Source organism: Pagrus major, chromosome 12 (genome assembly GCF_040436345.1).
Source record: "Pagrus major chromosome 12, Pma_NU_1.0".
Lineage (NCBI taxonomy): Eukaryota > Metazoa > Chordata > Actinopteri > Spariformes > Sparidae > Pagrus > Pagrus major.
In genome coordinates, this window is record NC_133226.1 from 17,200,080 (window position 1) to 17,223,162 (window position 23,083).

At 40.2% G+C, this 23,083-nt stretch overlaps 2 protein-coding genes across 5 annotated transcripts in view; one reads left to right on the forward strand and one right to left on the reverse strand.

Annotated features, from left to right (window-relative positions):
- Positions 1-755: 755 nt before the first annotated feature.
- Positions 756-9,064, reverse strand: ciz1a (cdkn1a interacting zinc finger protein 1a). 3 transcript variants are annotated; one of them, XM_073477844.1, is made up of 16 exons: positions 8,935-9,063; positions 8,180-8,434; positions 6,522-6,649; positions 6,182-6,405; positions 5,351-5,468; positions 5,075-5,162; positions 4,465-4,577; positions 4,243-4,322; positions 3,882-4,106; positions 3,673-3,803; positions 3,446-3,539; positions 3,206-3,319; positions 2,952-3,101; positions 2,695-2,773; positions 2,447-2,568; positions 756-1,857 (listed from the first exon to the last, which is right to left on the reverse strand). In XM_073477844.1, the coding sequence occupies exons 2-16, from the start codon at positions 8,344-8,346 to the stop codon at positions 1,423-1,425; spliced, it is 2,268 nt and encodes a 755-aa protein (XP_073333945.1). In that variant the 5' UTR covers positions 8,347-8,434; positions 8,935-9,063; the 3' UTR covers positions 756-1,422. The 3 variants fall into 3 exon arrangements, with proteins under 3 accessions (XP_073333945.1, XP_073333946.1, XP_073333947.1); XM_073477845.1 differs by having other exon boundaries at positions 878-1,857; positions 8,180-8,419; positions 8,935-9,064; XM_073477846.1 differs by lacking the exon at positions 8,935-9,063 and having other exon boundaries at positions 1,327-1,857; positions 3,882-4,103; positions 8,180-8,426.
- Positions 9,065-10,480: 1,416 nt separating this feature from the next.
- The window catches only part of dnm1a (dynamin 1a), a 57,205-nt gene continuing 44,602 nt past the window's right edge, over positions 10,481-23,083 (forward strand). For both annotated transcript variants that reach the window (XM_073477833.1, XM_073477834.1), the window contains exon 1: positions 10,481-10,850. In XM_073477833.1, the coding sequence (XP_073333934.1) occupies positions 10,690-10,850 (161 nt within the window). In that variant the 5' untranslated portion in view covers positions 10,481-10,689. The remainder of the gene's footprint in view (positions 10,851-23,083) is intronic.

Sequence of the window (23,083 nt, forward strand, 5' to 3'; positions counted from 1 at the left end):
CACGACATCAACTTGAACCCAAAATAAAATAAATAAAATATCATGAAATGCCCTGAACGAAGCTATGATCTATTTAAGATTCATAATTTTTAAACACTCAAGCAAAGTACCATTTTAACACTTTTTTTTTTTTTATATATATAAAATTAAATAAAATAAACAAAAGCTGTCACCTGCTCAAACACTTAGTTTGGTTACATTCTACATATCAGGTTGCTAAAAGCGTGTGCTATGTGGTTAGCAATGTTGAAAATGTCTCTGACATTTATATTAAGTTAACGACCATTCATCACAGCTAGCTAAAGAATTAGCAGAAGCTGACAATCAGCCCTCATCAACCTCCTGATCCTCACAGACAGCAGGGTGGGAAATTAACTTTTTGGTGAGCCAGCCTCGGAGAATAAATGGATGGAAAATCTAACAGAACAAGGTGTTCTTTTCTTAAATCCAGCCACATGTAATAAGCCTGGGCACTGTTTTTTAGGGGTAAGAAGCAAATGGGACATTAGTGAGAAGACTGGCTACTTCTGTACACTATAGTTATTCTTACGCCGGTTCGGATTCCCACTCATCTGGGTTGGATAAGTCATTAAATTAAAAGTAGTTTTTATGGCAGAGTGCTGAGGATAACTGAGCAGTCTCACAGCCTGAGGAAAGAAGCTGCTCTGTTGTCTGGTGGTGCAGCACTAAAACAAGTTTACTTCGTTTAATTTTGACTACAGGGGTCGCCAGAATCGACAAAAAATTAAAATAAGTTCCTTGTACCAGTTTTAATGTAGAAGGTGGAAATGAAAAAATAAGATTTTCAATTGGGGAACCTCAAAAATACATAAATTACTTCATATTTCCTTTCTTCTCGTTTTTTTTTTTTTTTTAGATAAACGTCACATTAAACCTACAAATTTTCATTTAGCTCTCAAAGTTCCAAAATAGTATAATTATCATAGTATACAGATATCGCAATTACCAGGAGGGAGCTTCTCCTTATTCATAAATGAAATATTATTTTGAAATCAGGCAACATAAATGCAGTTTGGACAGATTCATAAATACAGAGGCTAGGCGCACATACTGTGAAATTATCTCATTTTGTTTGCTTTCATCTCATGTTAAGGCTGGAGATAAGCTAACTCAAGAACATCATTCTCTTACCAGGAGGCGATTGTAAGATACTTGCTCACCGATCACTGATTCAACCTGTATTTGGTAGCTGTCAGGTGTAAATTTCCCACCCTGGGAGAACACATAAGTCATGTTTCAACAACCGAGTAACCGTCCTTCAGTCTTCCTCTGTGTTGGTGTGCGTTTATTTCAGACTTTCTGGGCTGTTAATTTCTTGGTCTCTGTTTAATGAAAGCACCTCTTCACATACCGACACATCCTGTCCCAAGGTTTCCTCTCTTTCTACATCCTATCTTTGACTCAGCGTCTGTTTGCTGCCCTCCCTGACCTGCGTTTGGGTGTGTTTTTTTCCTTCCCTGTGCCGCTCTTTCTCCCTGGGACAGCAGGAGCTTCCTTTTCCTCCTCTCCTTCATTAGTATCCTCAGCAGCAGCTCCTGCCACCGACTCTGGTTCCTCTCTGCTGCCAGCAGGCAGCTCAGCAGGCTGGGATGTGGTCTCTTCCTCACTGATGTGGAGGTTGCTGGTCTCTTCTGTCTGTACGTTCAGTTGTTCAAGCGTAGTCAAAGGCTGCATGAAGTTTACATTTGTAACTAAACCAGTGTCATCAGAGCAGGAAGTTTCATCCAAAAAGTCTGTGGCAGTTTCTATTACAGGCATGAGGCTGTCTGTAGCTTGGGGAGAACCTCTGGAACATGAGACAGCTTCATCTTTTTGACTCAGCATCTCTTTGTGCCTCTGAGAGGAGAAAGCATAAAAATAGTGATTGGAATCAAAAGCTAACACACGCATGCATTGATGCCAGGGTTATACTATCAATTAAACAAAATATATACATCTCAAATGACCAAAAATATAAAATAAAATAAATTAGAAATAAAAATATATATATATGTATATATGTATATATATATATATATATATATATATATATATATATATATGTATGTACATAGTTAGTATGCTAACAACTCCCCTATTAAAAGGTGGAAAAAAGATTGAGTGAAGTCAACAAAAACTAGACCCGCAACTAACAATTATTTTCAGTGTCGATTAATCTGTTGATAATTTTCTCCATTAATCGATCAGTTGTTTGGTCTATAAAATGGCAGAAAATTGGGAAAAAATACTTGTTTCGTCTACAATCCAAAAATACTCAGTGTAAAGAAACCAGAAAATAATGACATTTAAAAAGCTGCAATCTGAGAACTTGGCTTCTTTTGTTTTAAATTACTCAAACCAAGTTATTGACTATCAAAATAGTCTGCAATTAATTTAATAGTTGACAATTTATCGATTAATCGTTTGAGCTCTATCAAAAACCAACCTTGAGCTTCTCGAAGTGCTTCAGTGATTTGCAGTGGGTATGTAGGGCTGAAGACTCAAAGTGGTAAAACTTGTTGCAGAGTCTGCAGATAAAACCTGCGACTGGAACAAAAAAACTGGACCCTGTGGCGGAAGAAATCGGAGAATAAACTATTACACAGTAATATTGAATAGTATCAAATCGAAACAACAAGCAGGAAAACAACTAAATGAATAAGGCAGTAAAGAATCAGGAGTTACTCTTCTCACCGTAAACCATTTCAGGGTCATATTGCTCATCACTGGTCATGTCCTTTAGAGTCACTTCTTTCAGGGAGGACCAGCCATCCTGTACCGGGTCACCAGAAACACAGTAAAGAACTCGAGTATGACAATTGCTTCAACTGCGATGTACTAAATTATTTCAGAGATTATCTCAAAGTAATGTTGAATTTTAGTTCAATCTTGTCATGTAAAGCTTACTGGCTATTTAAATGAAAATCTTAGCAAATTACAGTGCAAATCACCTGTGTCTCAGAGCAGTCTTGGTCTCCTTCTCTCCTCTGTTCTTCCTCTTCTTCCTCTACCTCACTGCCCTCCACCTCTTCCAATGAAAAGCCCTCAGTGTCCATGGCAGTCAGCTTGCCCAAGGTCTCACAGCCCTCCTTTTCCTGGAGCTATTAAATGGTGTCAAACATGGATATTTCATGTCATTTTCATTTTTGGGAAAACACTTACTTGTAGTTTACTGGTTCTAAATCAGGAATGTCAACACAGATACCTTCTCCATTTTCTGTCTGTGCTCCAGGGACTGCAAGTGCTCCACAAAAAACTGGGAGGTCCTGAAGTGTTTCTTGCAGACTGTGCAGGAGGAGATGGCCGTTCTACTGGCAAGCTGAGAAGAGTCAGAGGGACACATTAAAACCAGACAGGTGGTTTCAAACCACTTTAAAATATTTAAAACTTCTCAAACTTTTATGCCATGTAAATGTGCTTGTATAAAAAGTGAGTAGCTGATTACTCTGTGCTCCTCTGTGCGACGGTGATCCGTGATGCTGCTGGTGAAGTGAGTGTGACAGGTGGCACACCAGTGCTTTAAGTCTTCTTTCTTCTCCCTGCAGACAACACAGAAAAACAACAACCGTAAAAAGACTGGCAGGAAAAAGAAAAAGAAAAAAAAGAGTTCAATCTCTTTGAGGTTAAAACAAAATTAAAAAATCAGATGCTTGTTTGTGTTTTTAAACGGACCCATCTTTGATTGCTCCCTGTAGAGTCTCATGTACTCGTGGCAGCAAGGTGACCAGGCATGCATTGCTCATGTGTTGGATCTCCATCATCCTCTGCTGGTGGGAAACACTGTTCATATGACTCCTGAAGTTCTGGAAAGAGAAAACAGTGAGGTTAAACAAAATCCTCGTACTTTCAATTACGACCTGCGTACAGTATGTTCAACCTACTTGCTGGTTGTGGCAGGTGATGCCGCAGAGGTAGCAGTAGAACTTGTTGGCGCCCTCCGTTACACCCTCCTCTCCTTCCTCCTGGTTGTCTGGTGAAGCCAAAGGGGCATCTTTGTCCTGTGGCATCTCCTCTTGGGGCATCTCCTCCGGGGGCAAAGTAACCTGGTGGTCATCTTCACTCAGCCTGCCTGATGGGGAAGGAGCTGACGAACAGCTGCGCACCTGCTGAGAGATTGAAAACCAGATATGTACTGCATGCAGGAGGTTTAAAAATACTGACAACCAGCATTCAGCTTAGTTCAAAATCAATTATCATTTAATGTTTACATGATATACCCTCACAAATAAAAGCCCCGCTCACCTCAGCAGCTCTGCTCTCCTCCAGCGCCTCAACAACATCTGATCCCCCCGTGGAGCCTCCTTCCTCCAGAATGATGCAGTCTGGGAAAAGATTGCAAGCCAAAAAAAAAAAAGAAGACAGTTCGCTTTCATCTATTTTCAGATCTAAACTAAACTATACTACATAAATCAAATTAGTACTTAGTATTAGAGACAATATACTCTATGATTCTGCTGGTTTTACCTTCAGGCTGGCTGTCCTCTGTGTTGCTGTTACACTCTGAGAAAAGAACTTCCCCATCTGTATCTGATATAGTGACAGTCTCAACAACACACGGCTCTTTGGGCTCCTCTGGCCTGAGAGAAAAAAAGCCCAACGTTGGGGGTCAGTAGTCAAGGAGAGGGCAGAAGTTTCACAGATCAAGGTTATTTAATGTAAAAACACAGAGATGCTTTACAGAAGCTCACGTGTGTAAGTTTATTTAAAACTCAGGGCAGATGGCGTTTGAAACAATGATGCAGCTGCAGTAGACAGACAGTGGAACTTAACCTATTTCTTACTGTTAATTAAAGATAAAGTTTAAAAGAACTTCAATTTCTATTAATGCACAAAATATATACATGCAAGCTCTAACAATGACCCATGTTTTTTTCCTAAAACTTTCTATTCCTTGAATTTTCACCCTCAGATCACAAACTTTCATGGATATTGAGGACCAGTGAAAACACTGTGCATCCTGTATTCCCTCTTTTTCATTGTGTATTTTTGTCAGAGATTAAGGTGTTAAGCACTGAGCATGTGAAGTCGGATCAACATTTACTAAATTCACAGAAATAAGCAAGGTTTTTCCTACTCCTCTGTCCTCTGCTTCTTAACTACAGGTTCTTCAAGTTGGTCCTCAGAGGGCTGTGCGGATCCGTCCTCTCCTCCCACGGCACCATCTGTGGGTAGAAAAGGAAAACCAAAGTTGGAAACAAAAAAAATTACTCTTAATTAATTTTCTACACAAGCTGAAGGTCACATGACATTCAAACATTTAACACACTGTACATACTGTCCTACACACTGTATCAAGCTTCTAACGTTAAATATTTAGCATGTGTCAGTGCTGGTCAGATTGCAGCTCTACCTGTTTCAGTCTTATCAGTGGCTTCATTGGTACTGCTAGCTGCTGGTTGGTCGTCTGTGCTCCCTGCTGCCATCTGCTCGCTGTCTCTCTTCCTGTCTGGCTGACGAGCTGCGGCATCCTACACAGAGAGAAAAGGATTATAAATATACTGTGTATGAAAGGCCTGGCTTGTTAATTTAAGACTAAACAGACAAAGCTCTGCATCCCAGTCTGCAAAAGTTGCAGCGAAGAGACACCAACATAGAACAAAATAGATAGAACAGGATATAATTGATTCAGGCAGCAAAAATTATTCTATAAATACGTTTGGATATATGAACAATGTTTTTTCAAATATGTTTCATATAATCAGAGTGGATAAAATCACCTTAATTTAACGTATATAAATATCTCGTTTTGTCCAACCGACTGTCTAAAACGACAAGGCATTTAATATAAAATTATGTAAGACTTGTAAAAAAGCTGAAAGCAATTCATTTTGGCCATTCCAAGTTAAGAAATTGCGTAAATGATTAATCGCATATCATAATAGTTTCTTTAAATTCTCTGCCCAACAACTCATTGATTAATCAAGTAATTGTTTCAGCTCTACAATTAAGTATTTGTTATGTGTGTGGCCAAAGTCTCCAAACTACGTTGTTGTCAAAAAGAAAAAAACTATTAAAAACAAAAAGAGGAGACATGTTTTTGCTTATGGGTGTCATCTGTTCTGTAAGTTGCAGACATCACTAACGATTTGATGCTCGCTCCAGCTAGTCTTGTGCTGACCACATTAGCTGGACTTGAAACCTTTACAGTGATTACAGTCATTAATGGTGCTGTTGTAATTACTGTGGTAGAGGAGGAGGAGTAGGAGGAGGAGGAGGAGGCTGTGGTGGTGGCAGCATTGTTGTAGTAGCGTGCATGGGGGTGGAACTGTCGACCAGCGGGGAAACCCATCATGGGGGTCTTTATGGCCATGCCCATGGGAACGGGCCCGAGAAGAGACGACCTGGAGGAAGCTGCAAAGAACTGACGGAACTGCTGTCCACCCATCCCGAAGCCCCGCATGTTGCCTGGATGAAGGCAAAGAATGATGGGTAAAGATACACACAAAGGTAAGGTGAGAAAAAAAGTCTTTATATTTGGCACTGTTGTGCGCTTCCAGATGCAGCTGTAATTCAAACTGTACCCTGCATCTGTTGCATCAGGAGGGCCCCCTGCAGCATGGGATTGGGGGCAATGAGCGTAGTCTGGCTTGCCTGGCACAGGTTGACCATCCTGGGAGGAGGGGCTGCCTGGGGAGCAACGGGAATGGCTCTGGGCAACAAATACACAAGAGAAAATGGAACATGCAGCATTATTTTAAAACAAATGACCTCACTGAAATCTGTAGCTAAAAAACACAATGTTACAGCTGAACGATTTATCTGTCAACCAGCGCAAAAGAGTCTGCCTTCTTACAAACGTGGAAATGTATATGCATCTGTAATATTTTGAAATACCCTGATGTAGAAAATAATGAGTGGGAAACAAAATGACTTAACATGGACAGCTACAACCACTCTCCCCAAACCAATCTGGACGTATACACTTTCTTGATTATGACAATTATTTATGCAATTTTTGTACATTTTGCTGCTATTGTGATCTGATTTGATGTTGTTGTTGTCTTGTTGTGTCCTCATCACTGCTATTTTGACCCTGTCTTGTCGAAGGTTTGACTTTAATGTCAATCTAAGTTTCTAGTTTGAAAAAAGGTTAAATATAGTCTACTTTAAGAAATCATGGTATGAGTCAGTAAGCAGTGATTAAAAATAGTTCTCGTTACATCAAAAAAAGTACAACCCAATACATTAAGATGCTAAATCAAATTATTAAGGACAAGGACACTGAGTTTTTATGTGACATGACACAAACAGACAGTATGATTAACTAGAAGTTGTGGAATTATAATTAAACTTTGTTTGTGTTGGTAACCAGTGCCAGAGGGACAAAACAGAGGTGATGTCATCATCATAACTTTTTGGTCTGGAGCCATTAATGTTGCAGCAGAGTGCATGACACGTGCGTAATTACATAATCCACATTTTATCAACACTACCTTTGAGCAGACCAGATGACAGAACATGGCAACAACACAGTTTTACAAATGATATCTGATCGGTTTCCTGTCTTTATGAATAGAAAAGACGGGTTAATAGTACCTGTATAAAACGATATACTTCGCCAGTTTATCTAACCTGTTCAAAAAGTATGACAATAAGGTGAATTTGTATTATGATTTATATTCAGTGAAATCAAAGTAATCAAACAAAAAACAATAACTTTATAAAAAGTTTTTTATATCTTAATTTCTTCTGTAATAAAAAAATCCCCACGACTTTCAAACAGACTAAAAAATGTTTTTTAAAAATTAAAACAAGTCATTCAAATCATCATGTCTCAAGTAAAGTCAAGAGTTCTTTGTTTTCCAAGTCCAAGTAGAGTCTCAAGTCATTTAATTTCTTGTCAAGTCAAGTTGCAAGTCATCAAAACAGTGACTCAAGCCTTCCTATAAGGAATACCAGTCAGATGTATTACTGGCCTTTATAGCTGCAGGATCTAGGTCATAGATTTACTTCAATAAAAATCACAACAAACCACAGCCTGGGGTGGATGTCCATTCACCAAGGTGTACAACTATTCCATTTAAATAAAAAATGACTTCACATCTGCACATTTAACTCATCTTAGAAAGCTAAAGTCTGCCATGTATTGTTTCCAGCTCAGCTGCCATCCACCAGCCAGCCACACACATCTCATCCGGAGGGCCCTGCCTAATCCCCGGCCTCGAGTTAACGCTCTTACCGCGGGTTCTGGTGGTGGTGATGGGGAACATGATGCCCTGGAGGCGGCTGTGGCGGTGGAGGAGGGGGAGGCTGCTGCTGGAAAAGTTGTTGTAGCTGCCGCAGGTGCTGGTGAAACTGTTGCTGCTGCTGTTGCTGCTGCTGCTGATGGATGTGTGGGTTGAACATTACGGGCTTTAATTTCCTCCGTTAGACTGAGTTGACAGAGCAGCAGCTGTGAGGTACCAGTGTTTTGACAGCCCTGAAAATAAAATATCTGTGGATAAGAGGGGGAAAAGGCGTGTGTGTGATTAAGTGTCCCGGCTCTCAGAACAACTCTCCTCTTTGTAAAAAACTGATTCAATATGAGTGCGCACCTCCTGAAACAACAGGTCGCTCTCACATTTCGTGATGACAACTAGCTAGTGTTAGCATGTCGGCTAACAATAATTTACTTTTTGGTCTAGCACTTAGCTTATTTAAATTCCTTTACCGTTAGCCAACTCCGTGGAGAGAATGAGGCGTTTACATTTTCTTTGTGGAAAAGAGCGGCACCTCGCTCAGAAACTAACAGAAAGTAGAAATCGTGAAGTCAATAAATGAACAAGCTACACCTGCCGTGAAATGAACGAAGCTAGCGTTAGCCACCGCTCCGTAACTGAACCCAACAAGTTAGCTTAGCATAGCAGAGAACTACCTAGCTAACTTACACATAAAGCAGCTGCGCTTTCTCGCGTCTTTTCTACATTTTCCCTTCCTACAGATGTTAAGACTTACTTCTCAAAGAGGAGAGCAGCGATGGTTGTTGATTATCCAACTAAAATCATAGCACAGGGTGAAGTACCTGCTCTCAGCCCCGGTGCAACTTGCATAAAGCAGAGAGGGACCCACAACAGCCTCGACAGTGCGGAGAGATGAGTGGACCCTGTCGCCCTCTGGTGGCCGTCTGGAGAACAGCAAGTGAATAATAAATAAAAGCTTTTTTTAAATTATTTATTCAAAAAAGAAAAAAATATTCACATAATTCAGGTAAAACATTGAGACATTAGAAGATAAATGCATGAAAAAAAAAATAGCAGAAGGGGTTTCACAGGGGCTCTGTAAACTCAGGGATTCAAGTAGCATTCTCAGGTCCAAAAGAAAAGGTAAAAACTTTGCAGGAGATTTAAAAAGAAAAAAAATGTATGTGGTGTGACTAAAAAAAGGAAATAATGAAGTTAATCATATACTCAAGAGAGCCATCATCTGAATTTTCATATTGACAAACAGCATGTGTGAAATGTCCCTGCAACACTAACCGAGAGTGGGTATACGATATTGAAATGTAAATTAATACACATTGAAACATGCACTTTACAACAATGCAGCTGCAGTGTAAATATGTACATTATATAGCCTACAGTAGGTATTTTATATACTACATTATAATCTGTCATATGTCTTGGCGTATACAAAAGGGCTCGTTTATCCTAAATGCAATTTATGTAGCCAATTACAGTAAACTTAAATATAAAAGTATAAGCTATATTCTCAAAATAAGGCTGTCTTGTAGGGGACAAGTAGCACTTTCTAAACTACTTGTAAGGAGAGGAGACAAGGTGAAAGAAATACCAGAGTTTCACCGTAAGATGACTGTCTTATAAGTCTTATTTAAAAAAAAGTAAAGTCAACTCGGGAAATACCAAATACTATAAAGATACTCAAATTCATGAACATTCTTGTTTTGTTTTTGATCCAACATTTCACTCGTATTTTTAGGCTCATATTATCATTTGTAATGGAAAAATAGTGTAAGATTTGAAACAAATGCAAAATAGCAGTATTTTCCCTCGTGGTCGCAGACTTCCAGACCCTATTTTTAATGCATATTGTATTCAAATGTATGTTGATATGTGATTAGCAACCTGTCAAGAACAGAAGTGTTGCACAGCTGGATGCTGACCTGGATAAAAAGGTCAAAATCACAAGTATTTAATAAAACATGTATACAGTAGCTTTTAGTATCCAAAAAGCTGTGGCTCACAGATTCAGCACCATGGACAGATCTGTGCATCCCCCAAAAATCCCAAATTTGAGCAAAAAACACTCAAAACTTGATGGCAAACTTTCTAAACACACTCACACACGTGTAGACTTCGGAGTATCAGAACAAAAAAAGACATTCCCAGTGAATAAAACAGCACAATGTGACAGAAAACCCAGTGACGATGTACCACCCAGCGGTGTGCGTGCAGAACTGCAGGGATCCCTCCTGAGAAAATACAAGAGATCATCCTCATCCTCCCCCCCTGCGGTGCTCGGTGGAGAGGAGTGTTCACGCTCGAGTGCTGGAGAGAGTCCCGGCTGAGGTGATCCGACACACCGAGGAGGCGCAAGGCAGTCAATGAGGGAGCGACCCGAGGAGTGAGGTCCAAAACACCCTCTGAACGCGAGGGTGTCGAGGAGAGAACAGCAACACACCAGTCCCTCCCTGCCTGCTCTGACAAGGAAGATAGAGAGACATATAGATAGTGTGCCTGGTGCGTCGCAGAGATGGGGAACCGGGGAATGGAGGATTTGATTCCTCTGGTGAACCGCATGCAGGATGCCTTCTCCGCCATCGGACAAAACGCGAACCTGGACCTGCCCCAGATCGCCGTGGTGGGCGGCCAGAGTGCGGGGAAGAGCTCGGTGCTGGAGAACTTCGTCGGGAAGTAAGTGGCTTTTTTTTTTTTTTAAGGCTGTACATGCACGCCGGTGCGGCCCGGTGCGCTCATTATGCGCTCCCCAATCCCCATCCCCCTTCTCATGCAGGTTTAAAATCCACTTCAGTGAGATCTTATGAATGTTCCTGAAATCCTCCCTCTCTTCTTCTTCTTCTTCTTCTCCCGTGAACACAACACCAAGGCGAGGAGATTATTTTGTTAGGCCCTTCATAAATCCCCAGTGAAGTTTATCTGTCAACTGCTGCATGATGCGTTCACGGAACCACACATTTCTGTCCAATAACTTGGTGTTTCATAGGAGGAACCACCTCTTTTTAATGAGTGTTATGAGCAAAGTTTCTAAACTTCATATTTTTTTATTTGAGTAAAAAGTTGTACGTGATTGTGAATATGCGTCCTCTGACATGGCTAAGTTTGGAGGCTGACTTCCTGTTGTCAGCCACATTGTGGATGTGTTGTTGTGCTACCATTTTGTTGTCCTCAGGCTCTTTAATCCTGACCAGGCGAAAAGGTGCACAGTGACGCTTGCTGTTTTTTTAGCGGAAAGCCTCGCCAACATGCTCAGTTGTATTTCCGTCAGAGCTGATGATGATTCAAGGGGAACCAAATCTGATCTGTTATGCTGCAGTATGACCTTGCACAGAGAGCGAGAGAGAGACAGAGTCCACCTGAGCTTTGAGCCCTTCCAGCTCAGCTCATCCATCTGTCTGCCAGTGCTTATGCTGTAAGTGAAGCTTACTGCATGCAGGCGACAACGCAAGTGTCACTAACTAACTGTTGGTCAGCCCTGCTTGATTGTATTTCACCTGATCTGAAGATTTTTTGTGGTCTCACAGACTTCAGTGACCGAGTGTGTGATTCAGCAGTATTTTCCTGCTTAAGCAAGGTCAGATTGTATGCATACTGTGGCTCCAGGCCAGCCCCCCCCCAACACTAAACAAGGCCGGGTATTCCAGGACAAACTGTAATATATCACACTAGACAAGAGGGATCCATCTGTGCAGGAACTGACTTGACATTTGTAATTGATTCATCACTCTCCGGTAGATCTCATTAGACGTGAACACTTCTACCATTGTTATCTCTTTTGCCTAACACCTTCAATCTCATCTCTTACATTTGTTTGGCAGCAGAGACAAACAGTTCACCACATGGCGACGGTGCTAATCCCTATTTTAACAGGTAGTACATGAGGCATGCCTACTGTTTACATGTCAGGGTAATCCACACGGGATGCTGATTGTGGAAGCCGTACAGTGGTGAACGATCAAGCCTCAGTGTCATTTACAAGAGCCCCTCACTGATTTCACATTGTACTGTTATAACATTGTCAAACTCAGAATGAACAGTTAACTTCGCGTTCTTTCCCTTTTCAAAACCTAGTGCCTGCATTACCCACAATGCAACTTGAACCGCCAACAGTTCGGACAAAGATTTGGTTGTGTTATGCTAGTAGTGCTAATGTAGTCCCAAGTGGAGTAATCCTTATGTTCCCATGGTCCTGTGTTCCCCAGCTGGAGTGTTAGGGTTGTTTGATCCAAAAACAACAGGAGGGTTAGTATGTGTTAACACACTAATGAAATGGGGAACTTAGGACCCTGGGAACATAGGACCTTGGCAAGCTGGAACCGTGGGATCTTAGGGCCTTGGGAACATCAGACCATGGGAACATAGGACTCTAGGAAAATAGGACCTTGGGAACAGGGTAACTTCTGAAAGTAGGACCCTGGAAACATATGTCTCTGGGAACAAAGGACCTTGGGAACGTAGGACTTTGGGAACTTAGATAAGTTCCCTCTCAAGCTGATAGTTTTAAGCAGAGGTGAGGAGTGGGTATAAAGGTCTGGTAAGCTCACTTCTATTCGCCACAACACTTCCAGATGTTTTTCTTTTTATAATATGTAGCGTTCAGCTCCAACCGATGCCTTTCGTGACATCCCTGTAGGCAATTTATCAGACATTGTGTTGCTCCTTTTGGAACTACAAAAGGGTTTCTACAGCTAGCATTATGCAGCAGTAGCGTTACTTCCTAATGCCTGTAAACAGACATCAACATTAAGTCCATGTCAGCACCTAAATGATCTAAAATGTAAGAAATACACACTGCTATTTATAACACAAACTATTGTTCATACCATTCAAAGCCATCGTGTGGTACTTTATTTTATACATATCCGTCTAGGAGAGAAATCAGACATTCTCTGGAGGTTCATTTCAGATTCAGTGTTTTGACATCATCTTAAAATGCCTTCAGTAACATGTAGTCCTTTTTCGAAGGCCTTCTTGAGTGTTTTTCAGTGTTTAGTGCTGTTAAAACAGTCTCTTAACGCTCATTATGGGGGGCAGGTTTTGCTGTACTCACTCAGCAGTTGTCATAGAAACAGCTTGTGCCTAATTACACTGCCTCCCCTCAGGGACCAGTGGTTTAGATGATCACGACAGGAGGTAGAAAAGGAAAACATTGAAACATCATTTCTCGGAAATGTTGGATCATAATGAAGCCAACCTTTGATGAAGATGCCAAGTGATTTGTGTCAGTAAAAGCTGCAGTGTTTGCCATCTCATTACAGTGAACAGATTGCAGAGGAGCATCCTGTCATGCAGCACTTCTCTGTGTTAATGTATGCAGTCTCTTGGTCCAGCTGCAGTGACGTCGCTCAGGTCCTCGTGCTCATCCAGTCCTCCACCCCCCTGTAGCCTATTGTGTTTGCGTTATCTGCCTAAAGCAACACACACTTACAGCTGTATTGTGTGTTTACACGTCGAAACACCTCTTTTCTCCATCTCTATTGTACCTTCTCTGTCTTTTATACAGAAATTCACATGCTTTTTAATCCTTTTTACTTTTAATTGAAAAGCATTGTCGAACATTTTGACAGCAACATAGGAGTGAATATTTCGCTCACTCAGCTCTGCTCCTGGCTGCGTTCCCCCTCTGTTTGCTGCTTACGGTCAGCACAGACAATCAATACCAAAGTACAGGAGACGTATAAATGGCAGAGAGATATTTCATCAATTATTTCTCAAGGCATATCAGCTGTTTAAAACTTGTTTGGGTTCAGTTTTTTAGGTTAAATGGAGGCAAGACAGCGGGCATTTTCCTTCGAGACTTGATATAGGATTTGGGGAAAAACTGGCAATCCGTGTTGAAAGGAGTTAACTGTACATCTAGACACTGTTCTTCCTGATACTTTGCCATGGCACCTCTCCTCTCAGGTCGATTAGATTTTTGATGCAAGCCGGGCTAGCGTGGCTCAGGCCCAAGGACAACCAACCTCTCAGTGGTAGACAAGCCGTTTGGATATGGTGCACTAATGGCTGAGAGAACACCTGAGGACACTAATCGAATTAATCTATTCCCCTTTGTCGTCCGTCCTTATTTTTTTTTTATCCTGCTTTCATAATTCGTCCTTGCGGAGAGTCTACTGATGTCTCCCCTCTTGTTATTGCTCGCTTCACTGGTTGTCACCTCAGTTCAACCCACGCTTCGCAGCCTTTTCTGTCTCATTCAGTTGGAACTCAAAGGTGCTTTGTTGCTGTCAGGTATAAAAGTGCCCAACTCTAAAGCAAAGGCAGCGAGGTTAAATGAAAAAATGACAGGGATCCACCAAACGTAATGATATAAAAGATACAAGTTGAGATGGATTGTGGGACTCTACTTTCTCCTTTGCTTCTTGAATTATTTGCACTTTGAATAAAGCATGCGACACACTTTTATTTTCCGAGTGGTCAATGTCTTTTTATTACTTTTTTAATAAAGAACGAGGATTTAGTCTATTAAATGTCCAAAGTCAAAAACAGTCAAAGATACTAATTTTTCAATGATGCAAAAGCAGAAAAAAAGCTAATTCTTTCTTTTTACAAGCTGAAAACAGTAAAGTTTGGACATTTTTGCTTGATAATTGACTTTCAGTATCACTTAATCGCTTATCAAAATTGCTTCTGATTAATTCTTTGATTGGCTTATCGATTAAAAGTTATGCTTCAGGACCATATCTGTAATACCTGCACACACATGACTCCATAGTCCTCTTCTAGTCGTTTCCCATTGATTTAACAGTGAAAAAGACATTTCACAAATCTGAATCGGAGCCCAACCCTCGTTTCCTATCTGTGTCTGTCAGCCAGTCTGTATTTCAGTCTCCCATGAGTCTAATTAAGGCATAAGCACAAGGCAGTGAGCTTCACTGGTCTCCAGGGCCTGACGCATACGGTGCCAACTTGGTTAAAACTACTCATGTGCACAGTCGTTCCGGTGGAGGTGGGGATGTCTGGTCCCATGTTGACATTTGACTAAATACAACATGATTATTATGTGAGCAGTGTGACATTTTATCTTGAAAGGAGGTAAAAAAAAAGTAGCAGGAAACAAGGAGTAAATCGCTCAGAAAGTTAGTTTGTGGCAGATTCTGTCTTTAAAGAGTTTTCTTCACAATAAAAGCTCAACGCTGTGTTTATCTCTGTATTTAGCTATGATTTGAATTAGGGTGTCTTTTGGGGATTTGCAGTTCCACAGCAAATATGACGCGTATTGGTTTTGTTGTAGCTTTTGCACAGTAATGTCTTCATGTTTGATTTATGCTGCTTTGTTCCACCATCATGACTCTGAAAATGGGTCAGAAAGCATTTAAGGGAGATTCTTTTTACATTTATGCACTGGAAATGTTATATTTCTTTTGGTTTGAATGAGCGAGTAGACTCTTAAACAAGCCAGACACAGAAGAGTTTCAGTAAGGCTGGGATTTAGTTTGCTCTGTTTATCATGCAATATGCTAATCACTTCAGTTGCTTACCACAGCATGCAGCACATTCAGTATGGTGACGTTTACAGAAGTATAGCGTATGTCCTCAGCTACATGTTTTTTGCCCAGAACCCACTTTCAGCACCGCGGACAGCTCTTTTTAAAACAGCTGATGCAAAATCAGCACCACAGCTGCTTCTCTTAAAACACAGCAGACACTGAATGTACCTTAGATGATCGCTTTCCAGTGAGAATTGCTTTCCATGTAGAATATACTGTATATATCATCATAATAGATCAAAGGGCACCTCAGACCATGCTGGATTATAGAAACAATAGCATGTATGTTTAGTAAATGCTATGCTTGGAGGTTTGCCTCGGGGACTTTTTGATAATCATTTTGAGGGATGTGGGGTCAATTTTATATCTAATAGTGGCATGCAAAAGAAGAGATTATCACAAAAGCTCTCAAACTGTGTGACATTTTCCTGGGACGCACTCAGGAGAATATTGCTGCTTAGTCGACTGAAGCACTTTGCTATCACTGAAGGCTGCTGGCACTAGCACAACCCAGCAACATAAAACTACAACACAGACGTTTTTCTCTCCCGGCTGCCATCCAACCCCCCACACAGAGATTAAGTTGATGATATATAGCTTCATGTATTACATAACACAGAGAAGGCTGGAGGCATTACAGCGAGTAGCAGCAGCTTCACTCATGTGGAAGACAAGGACAGTAAAGAGCGCCGTTGATAAAGCCTTTATTCTTTTCAGGAATGCTTTGGAGGGAGTGTAATAGAAACACAGAAAGAAGAGTTGTTTAATGACACGATGATGCTGCAATATAATAAACTATTGACCATACGGATTAAATGCAGATTTTCTGGTTCTGTTGTTCAGCATAATTAGATTTTTTCTTTAAAAGCAGCTTGTCAATCACATTATTTTTCCATAGTTTCCTTATAATTTCCTGGGGGGAAAAAAAGGATATTTAATTGTTAATTCTGGAAAGGACCATATGATAATTTGGTACTAATTATAGGGAAAATGGAGACAGTGTTCAACTACTGTACCTCCATTTGATTAATTCAAATTATTTGCTATCATAATAAATAATCTTGAGTTAAAGCACAACAGGTCAGCTGAGTGTGTAAGGAGGAAAATTCATACAAGCCAGAGAAGAATAAACGAAAAGTAACTTCCAATCACCTTTAAAGGGGCACTGTAGTTTTGGGGAAACAATTCAAAGTCAGTATTAATGAGGTAATAGAACAAACTCAGAATTTTTTTTTCTATAACTGAATACACAAGCTGTTAAGGTCAGAACACTGTTTGAAGCTAGAAAGGTGGCAGGGTCCGCCAAAGGCCTTTTAAAGTCAGTTTGTTTACTCAGTCACATCTACAAAAACAATCTGTCTGGAGATCTTTCGCTTCTGGTTAAAAATTGTTCCCCAAAACTACATAATGCACCTTTAATTATCACAATCATTCATCTTGGCTGTATCTGAGTTTAAATGGGTCTTTTTCCATTTATTGATATTTTAGCAATCTATTAAAAAAAATGAAAATAGAAATGAACAACTGCTTATAAACTTGGAAACAACTATTTAACTACAAACATAATGTCCTGCTTCTTTCTTAAAAACTAATAAATAAATTAGTCAGTAAGCAGTTTCAAATATTGTGTCTATTTACCCAACTCTTTGCATATAGTCTGATGTCACATTAAGTAGATAGATAGATTCTTTATTGATCCTTTACAGGAAATTGCTTTGTTACAGCAGCTACATTTGTAGTCAAGACAACCATTACAACCATGCAAGTAATTGCTTGTTTTGTGTGACCAACACTTCAAACCTCAAAGACCAGATCAGTTAAGTATCATACAAGACAAATAAAAGTGTTTACAATCCTCACAAATGAGAGTCGGAAGTAGTAACGTTGCTTGAAAAATGACTAAACACAACAAAAATAGTTGCAGATTATTATTCCATCCATAGACTACTGAATTATTATTATTATTAAGTTGTTTCAGTTCTAATTTGCGCCAAATGGTAAAGTTACTGCTCTCTTTTTTATGTACTCTGTAAAGTATAAAAACAGTTGGTGCGGACACAGTAGAGGTGAGGAAGCAGTGAGCGAGAGGCAGAGGAAGAGGAAGAGAGGAGACCGTTTGTCCTGATACTGCTACAGAGGATTACCACTAATCTCTGTTTGGGCCGCAGTTCACCTGCAATACATTCTCCCATTGGCTCCGGTCTAATCTGGATGTTCACCATCCAGCAACAGGACGTTTCATTGGCTCGGTCGACTGCTGTGGCTGACAGCAATATGTACTGTACGTGTGTGTGTGCATGTGAGTGTTTATGTGTATAAAACTCATCACCAAAAAGCAGTCTCATCTTTCTGCGACCCACGCGCTGCTCAGCAGGGAAATTGCCTGGTTGTGCTGGTTCACGACTGTCATCAGGGCTGTTATTGCTGTAGGCATTAAAGCTGGATTAGATGAGGCTCAGTGTCTGACTGTGTGTGGGGAATCGGAAGTGATGTGACGCACATGATGAGACCAGCAGAACAGGGTGTTGAGTTTGAGTTATTATAATGTCCGAAAGTAACATTTATACAGCAAGAAACAACCACTGAGAGAAGAGACATTCACATGAAAACTATTGTTTAACAGTTTATTTTCACTGAGAGAATAGGGCAAACTTTTTTACAGTGTTCATCTTGCTCTTATTCTCTCTTTTTCTTTAAAAGCACAACCATACATGACCAAATACCCAAAAAAAACAAACAAACCCTGTAGTCAGATACTGTTTGAAATGTACATTTTAAACACACAGTATGTAATTTCTGCCTAATCAAAGTAAACGTTGCATTCATGTGCTCCTGGGATGGTCCCATTTCCCGAGTTGGGAAGCCGTTCTTCCGACTTTGGTGTGTTCATGTGAGTCATGTCGGAATGAGGGAGCAACATGAACGCCAAAAATAAGTTTCTTTTATCGCTCAGAGCGTTAAAAAAACACTTTGACAGCTGTTTCCAGTAGTGGTTGATTGACTATATAATACATGACTTTGATAGAAGTTTCTCACCATCAACCCAGTGTTTACTTTTATCTGCCATGTTTTAGATTCATATCACATCAATTCAGAAACTCGCGTACCAGAATTTTCTCAGACTTTCTGAGTTGTTCCTATTTTCTGATATTTCTAACAAGACATGAACGCACAGAAAGACTCAGTCTAATGATGATGTAATGTATCTTGCAAGTGGAAGTATCTGACGTGACTCAGGCAGAAATGTTCACAGAGGAGGTAATGTTTCAAAGTGTTACTTATGTTATCTTTAGTCACGTTTGCCGACTTCCGTCCTCTGATGTGTTATCCCATGTTTCTCGGAGAAGTTAGAGTGACAGGCGACCAAATGAAACGCAACATTCAGATTTATCTGGGTTTGAACTTTGTAGGAAACATTTGGGATGATGTGAGTACGCAACCCAACAACATATATAACAAGGTCTAGTCATTTTTTTTTTTTTGTCATTTTAATGCGGAAATGTAACAAAATATGTATTTTTTAAAATTGTTTTATTGGAAAATGCATGACACATTTAATACAATGCATTCATTTGACATGTGTGTCATATGTAACGTCTCAACAGAACTGTGAAGTGTGAATAGGTCATCTGTGTGTGTACATATCCTTACATCTGTGTGTAATGATTGTTTACCACTGAATGTGTACAGTTTGCAACAATGAAGCAATGAGTCACTACTCCACAGCAGCTGGCACCAACTAGACGTGTGTGTGAGTGTGCGTGTGTGTGTGTGTGCACGCTGTAGCCAACGACAGAGAGTGGATGACTGATTCAGGGCCTAAAAGTTTATTCTGCAAAATCATTTGACCTGTAATTGATTTGCTCAGAACAACAAGATGCTCAACAAAAAGTCAATCAAATGAATCTGATTGGTGCTCGTTGGTGACTCTGCAACAATGACGCTCAGTGTGTGTGTGTGTGTGTGTGTGTGTGTGTGTGTGTGTGTGTGCGACCTCCCCCGACCCACCCACACTCTCACACACATACACATACACATACACAGACTCACATGCCCTCTTCCCCTGATTATTGTTCACCTATGATGATTTTTTGATATACATACATCTAAATTTCAGGAAATCAATTGACAAACTGCTATTGGACAGAATGGAGGTGCAATGATCCATCATTTAATCGATTTGTCGATCAATAGAACACGAACTGCCAACTATTCTGAGAATGGATTAATCGTTTCAGTCATTTTTCAAGCAAAACAATCAAAGATTTACTCGTTCCAGCTTCTTAAATGTAAGAATTTGCTGCTCAGAGCTCTTGAAAACTATGATGAGCATCTTTCTCTTTTTTTTATATATATATTTTATGATCAATTAATCCTGAAATAATCGCCAGATTAATTGCTAATGAAAATAATCGTTAATTGCAGCTCTAGGGTAAAATAACCATGCAGGAGTGACAGAATACATCCAGAGATATTAAAGCACAGCTACTACTATGAACACTATTGCAAAATGTGTGAAGGCTGTGCGGTTCTCCGTCACTGTCTGGCTTCTCTGTTCCTGTTCTGAAAAATATCAGCATTTCTCCTTGTCTACTCGATCTGCTCCTTTTTTTATTAATTCTCCAATTTCAGCCCTCTCCTCTGTGTCCCTGCTGTGCGGGGGGTTGTGATGAGTGTAAGTGTTTTCACTCCCCCACCTTAATAAGTGGGGATGAAACCACAGGAAGGTTGGTGTGCGAGGACTCACATCCTCTCAGCAGGATTAGGTAAATGATGAGGGAACAGTTAGAGTAAAGTCTTTTCAGTATCGTAGCAGATTCTGTGTGTAGCTTCTCACATTCGGAGCATCCTCGTAGTGGCAGTTTGAGGAGGAGGAGGAGGAGGAGGAGGAGTGAGAGGAAGACCTGCAGTTAAGGCCATCTGTCTTCTCCATTAGGCGTCCAAGTGGGCGAGAGGGACAGCCTCAGAAACACAGTGGCGGGCAGGTAGAGCAGCAGATGGGCAGACACGCGTAGAGGCCAACAGAGAGGGGGGTTGCCTTTGTTGTAAAGGGCTGCCTTAGGACAACAAACACTGAAACAATGGTTGAAATGGATTGCTGTATCCAGAGTAGCAGGTGTGGAGGATAGGCAAACATTAGCTATTATGTCTCTTCAACAGTCACACAATCAAAGCTTGTTTGTCATAAAGTCCCCTATGCGTTAAGTGATATACTGCAGGTTGGAAAAGGATAATGAAAAGGACCATTTTTGATTTGATCACTACCTGTACACTTAGAAATTGTGTTTAAAAAATTGTTAAAGATTTGTTTATGTTACTGCCTATTTTAGGGCTGATGCAGAGCTGTTTCAACACTAATTAGTGCTCAATGTGAGTGAATAACAACTAGGAAGCCATCAAGTAGAAACACTGCCTCTCTTTCTTATTTTCCTTGTATTAATACATCTGCTTGTTCACAGAATTAAAACCTGCAACCTACCATTGCCAACAACTATTTTATGATTTGCACAGATAAAGGAAAGGGGGGTCAAATTGAAAAATGATTAAATAGTTTATGAAAAATGCTTTAAATGTGAACCAGGACTGTTAAGGGCATCAGTGTGTATGTGAGAGAGTTGCGAGCAGCGTTAAATAAATTACAGCTCTTGATTCCTCTGATCAAATTAAGATAATAGCTCAACTTGAGATAAGAAAATCAATACCACTCCCATATCTGACCATTAAACCAAAGACTATTGCAAGTTACAGTTAGCTTAGCTTAGCATAAAGAATGGAAACAAGAGGAAACAGCTAGCCTAGCTTTATCCAACAATAATGAAGATCACCAATTAAAATGTAATATTTTGTTTCTTTAATCCATATAAACACTGACATGTAAACACAAGTTATGGTGTTATGTGCCAGACTATGGTCGGACCAGTTGCCAGGCAACTAACGGAGGCTTCCTGCTCCCGACCAAGGAACCTATCAAAGAAGGAATTCGGGACTTTATGCCATTGAATTTTGCATTGTGAGATGCGTGGTCAGCTTCATGTTTAGCGCACAAACATGAGAGTAAAGCCAATATTTATCTAAATGTTGAACTACTCCAACAAAGCCAAAACAGAATGTAATGACATGTTGTAACTCCGAAATGTTTACCGCCCTCAGAAAGACCAAACTCACAAACCAAAAGAGATTAAGCGTGGAGGCACAGTTACAGTTAAACACGATCCCCTTGTTGAACTCCTAACCCTTTTTCTGGTTAGGTTTTGAGTAAAAGCAGTTCTCTCTGTGATTAACTCTCAGCTTATGACTCATGTATCAAACTGCCTCAGGCTTTGCTTCGGGTTCAAACAGAGGCTTCATCTGTTACTTATTAATGTTGTTCAGTTGATTATACAGAGTGTTGTTCACTGTAGCTTAATGTATTGTTGGAAACCCAGTTTTTAATGGAAACATTTTGCAGTTCTTCATCCGAGTGCTTTAAATACAACTCTGTCATTAAGCTGTTTGTTGTTGAAAACAACAGAATGTGTCTCCTATAGCCTCTTGTCATTGTTATAAACACACACACACACACACCCACCACGCATCACTGAGTGATAACTGTCCAGTCAGCTGGTTGAGGAGCACACTGTGCCAGTGGCGAGTTGACGCTGATGTTGCATAAGCAGCTGAACTCCCCCGAAGAAAACAGTGTTTGTGCTTTAAAAAAAACATGTTGGCAGGCAGTCGTCTGTGCGGACACATGCTCTAGTTGATTCACAAACACACCTCAGACACGCCAGGGCAGACAGATGCGATGCACTGACGCACAGACAACAAACTTCAAGGGACAGAAATTGTAATATTACATAAAATCCCTTTTGTTATTGAAATAACTTAAAAGAATCACTAATATCTTCTTTTTTTGCAAAACAACATCATTGTTAGTTTTCAGTAAATCAGTAAAGTATCAGAATTTGGAACAGAAATATCAGATTGCTAAGAGAACATTATAAATGCTGCAATACTGGCACACATTTTCAATCATCATCAATCTAAAGATGCTCACGCCAACAGCTAGTGTAGCTCAGTTGTCTAGCCTTCTACTTGGATTTGTATTTGCCTGTGAACCATAAAGTGTTTTTAAAGTGTGAAATTGTTCTGTACTAATCTGCTGCTGAGGACGTGTCGACTCTCTTTGTAAAGTAATGACTTACATTTAAACAACAGCTAAAGCTGATGAACAGCCGTATCACCTCCCACAGTCATGTTTTTTTGAATTTTACCTTTTCGTTTTTTAGGAAAAAAAACTGCCCCACACCGTCCAATTCACTTGCAATTAAGTTTAATGACAACAACGTTTCGGTACCTAGACCTTCATCAGGTTGTCTTGTGTGCGGTGAGTTTTTTTCCTGATTTTGATTTTGTCACCTGTCGATGTGAAGGATCGCA

Excerpts from the sequence above, each read along its gene's own strand:
- ciz1a (XM_073477844.1), bottom strand. The coding sequence starts at position 8,346 with ATGTTCAACCCACACATCCATCAGCAGCAGCAGCAACAGCAGCAGCAA. Across the intron at positions 4,578-5,074 it reads AAGAAGCAGAGGACAGAGGA|GCCAGAGGAGCCCAAAGAGC; the intron begins GTAGGAAAAACC and ends TTTTTCTCTCAG. Across the intron at positions 3,540-3,672 it reads CAGGGAGCAATCAAAGATGG|GGAGAAGAAAGAAGACTTAA; the intron begins GTCCGTTTAAAA and ends TGTTGTCTGCAG.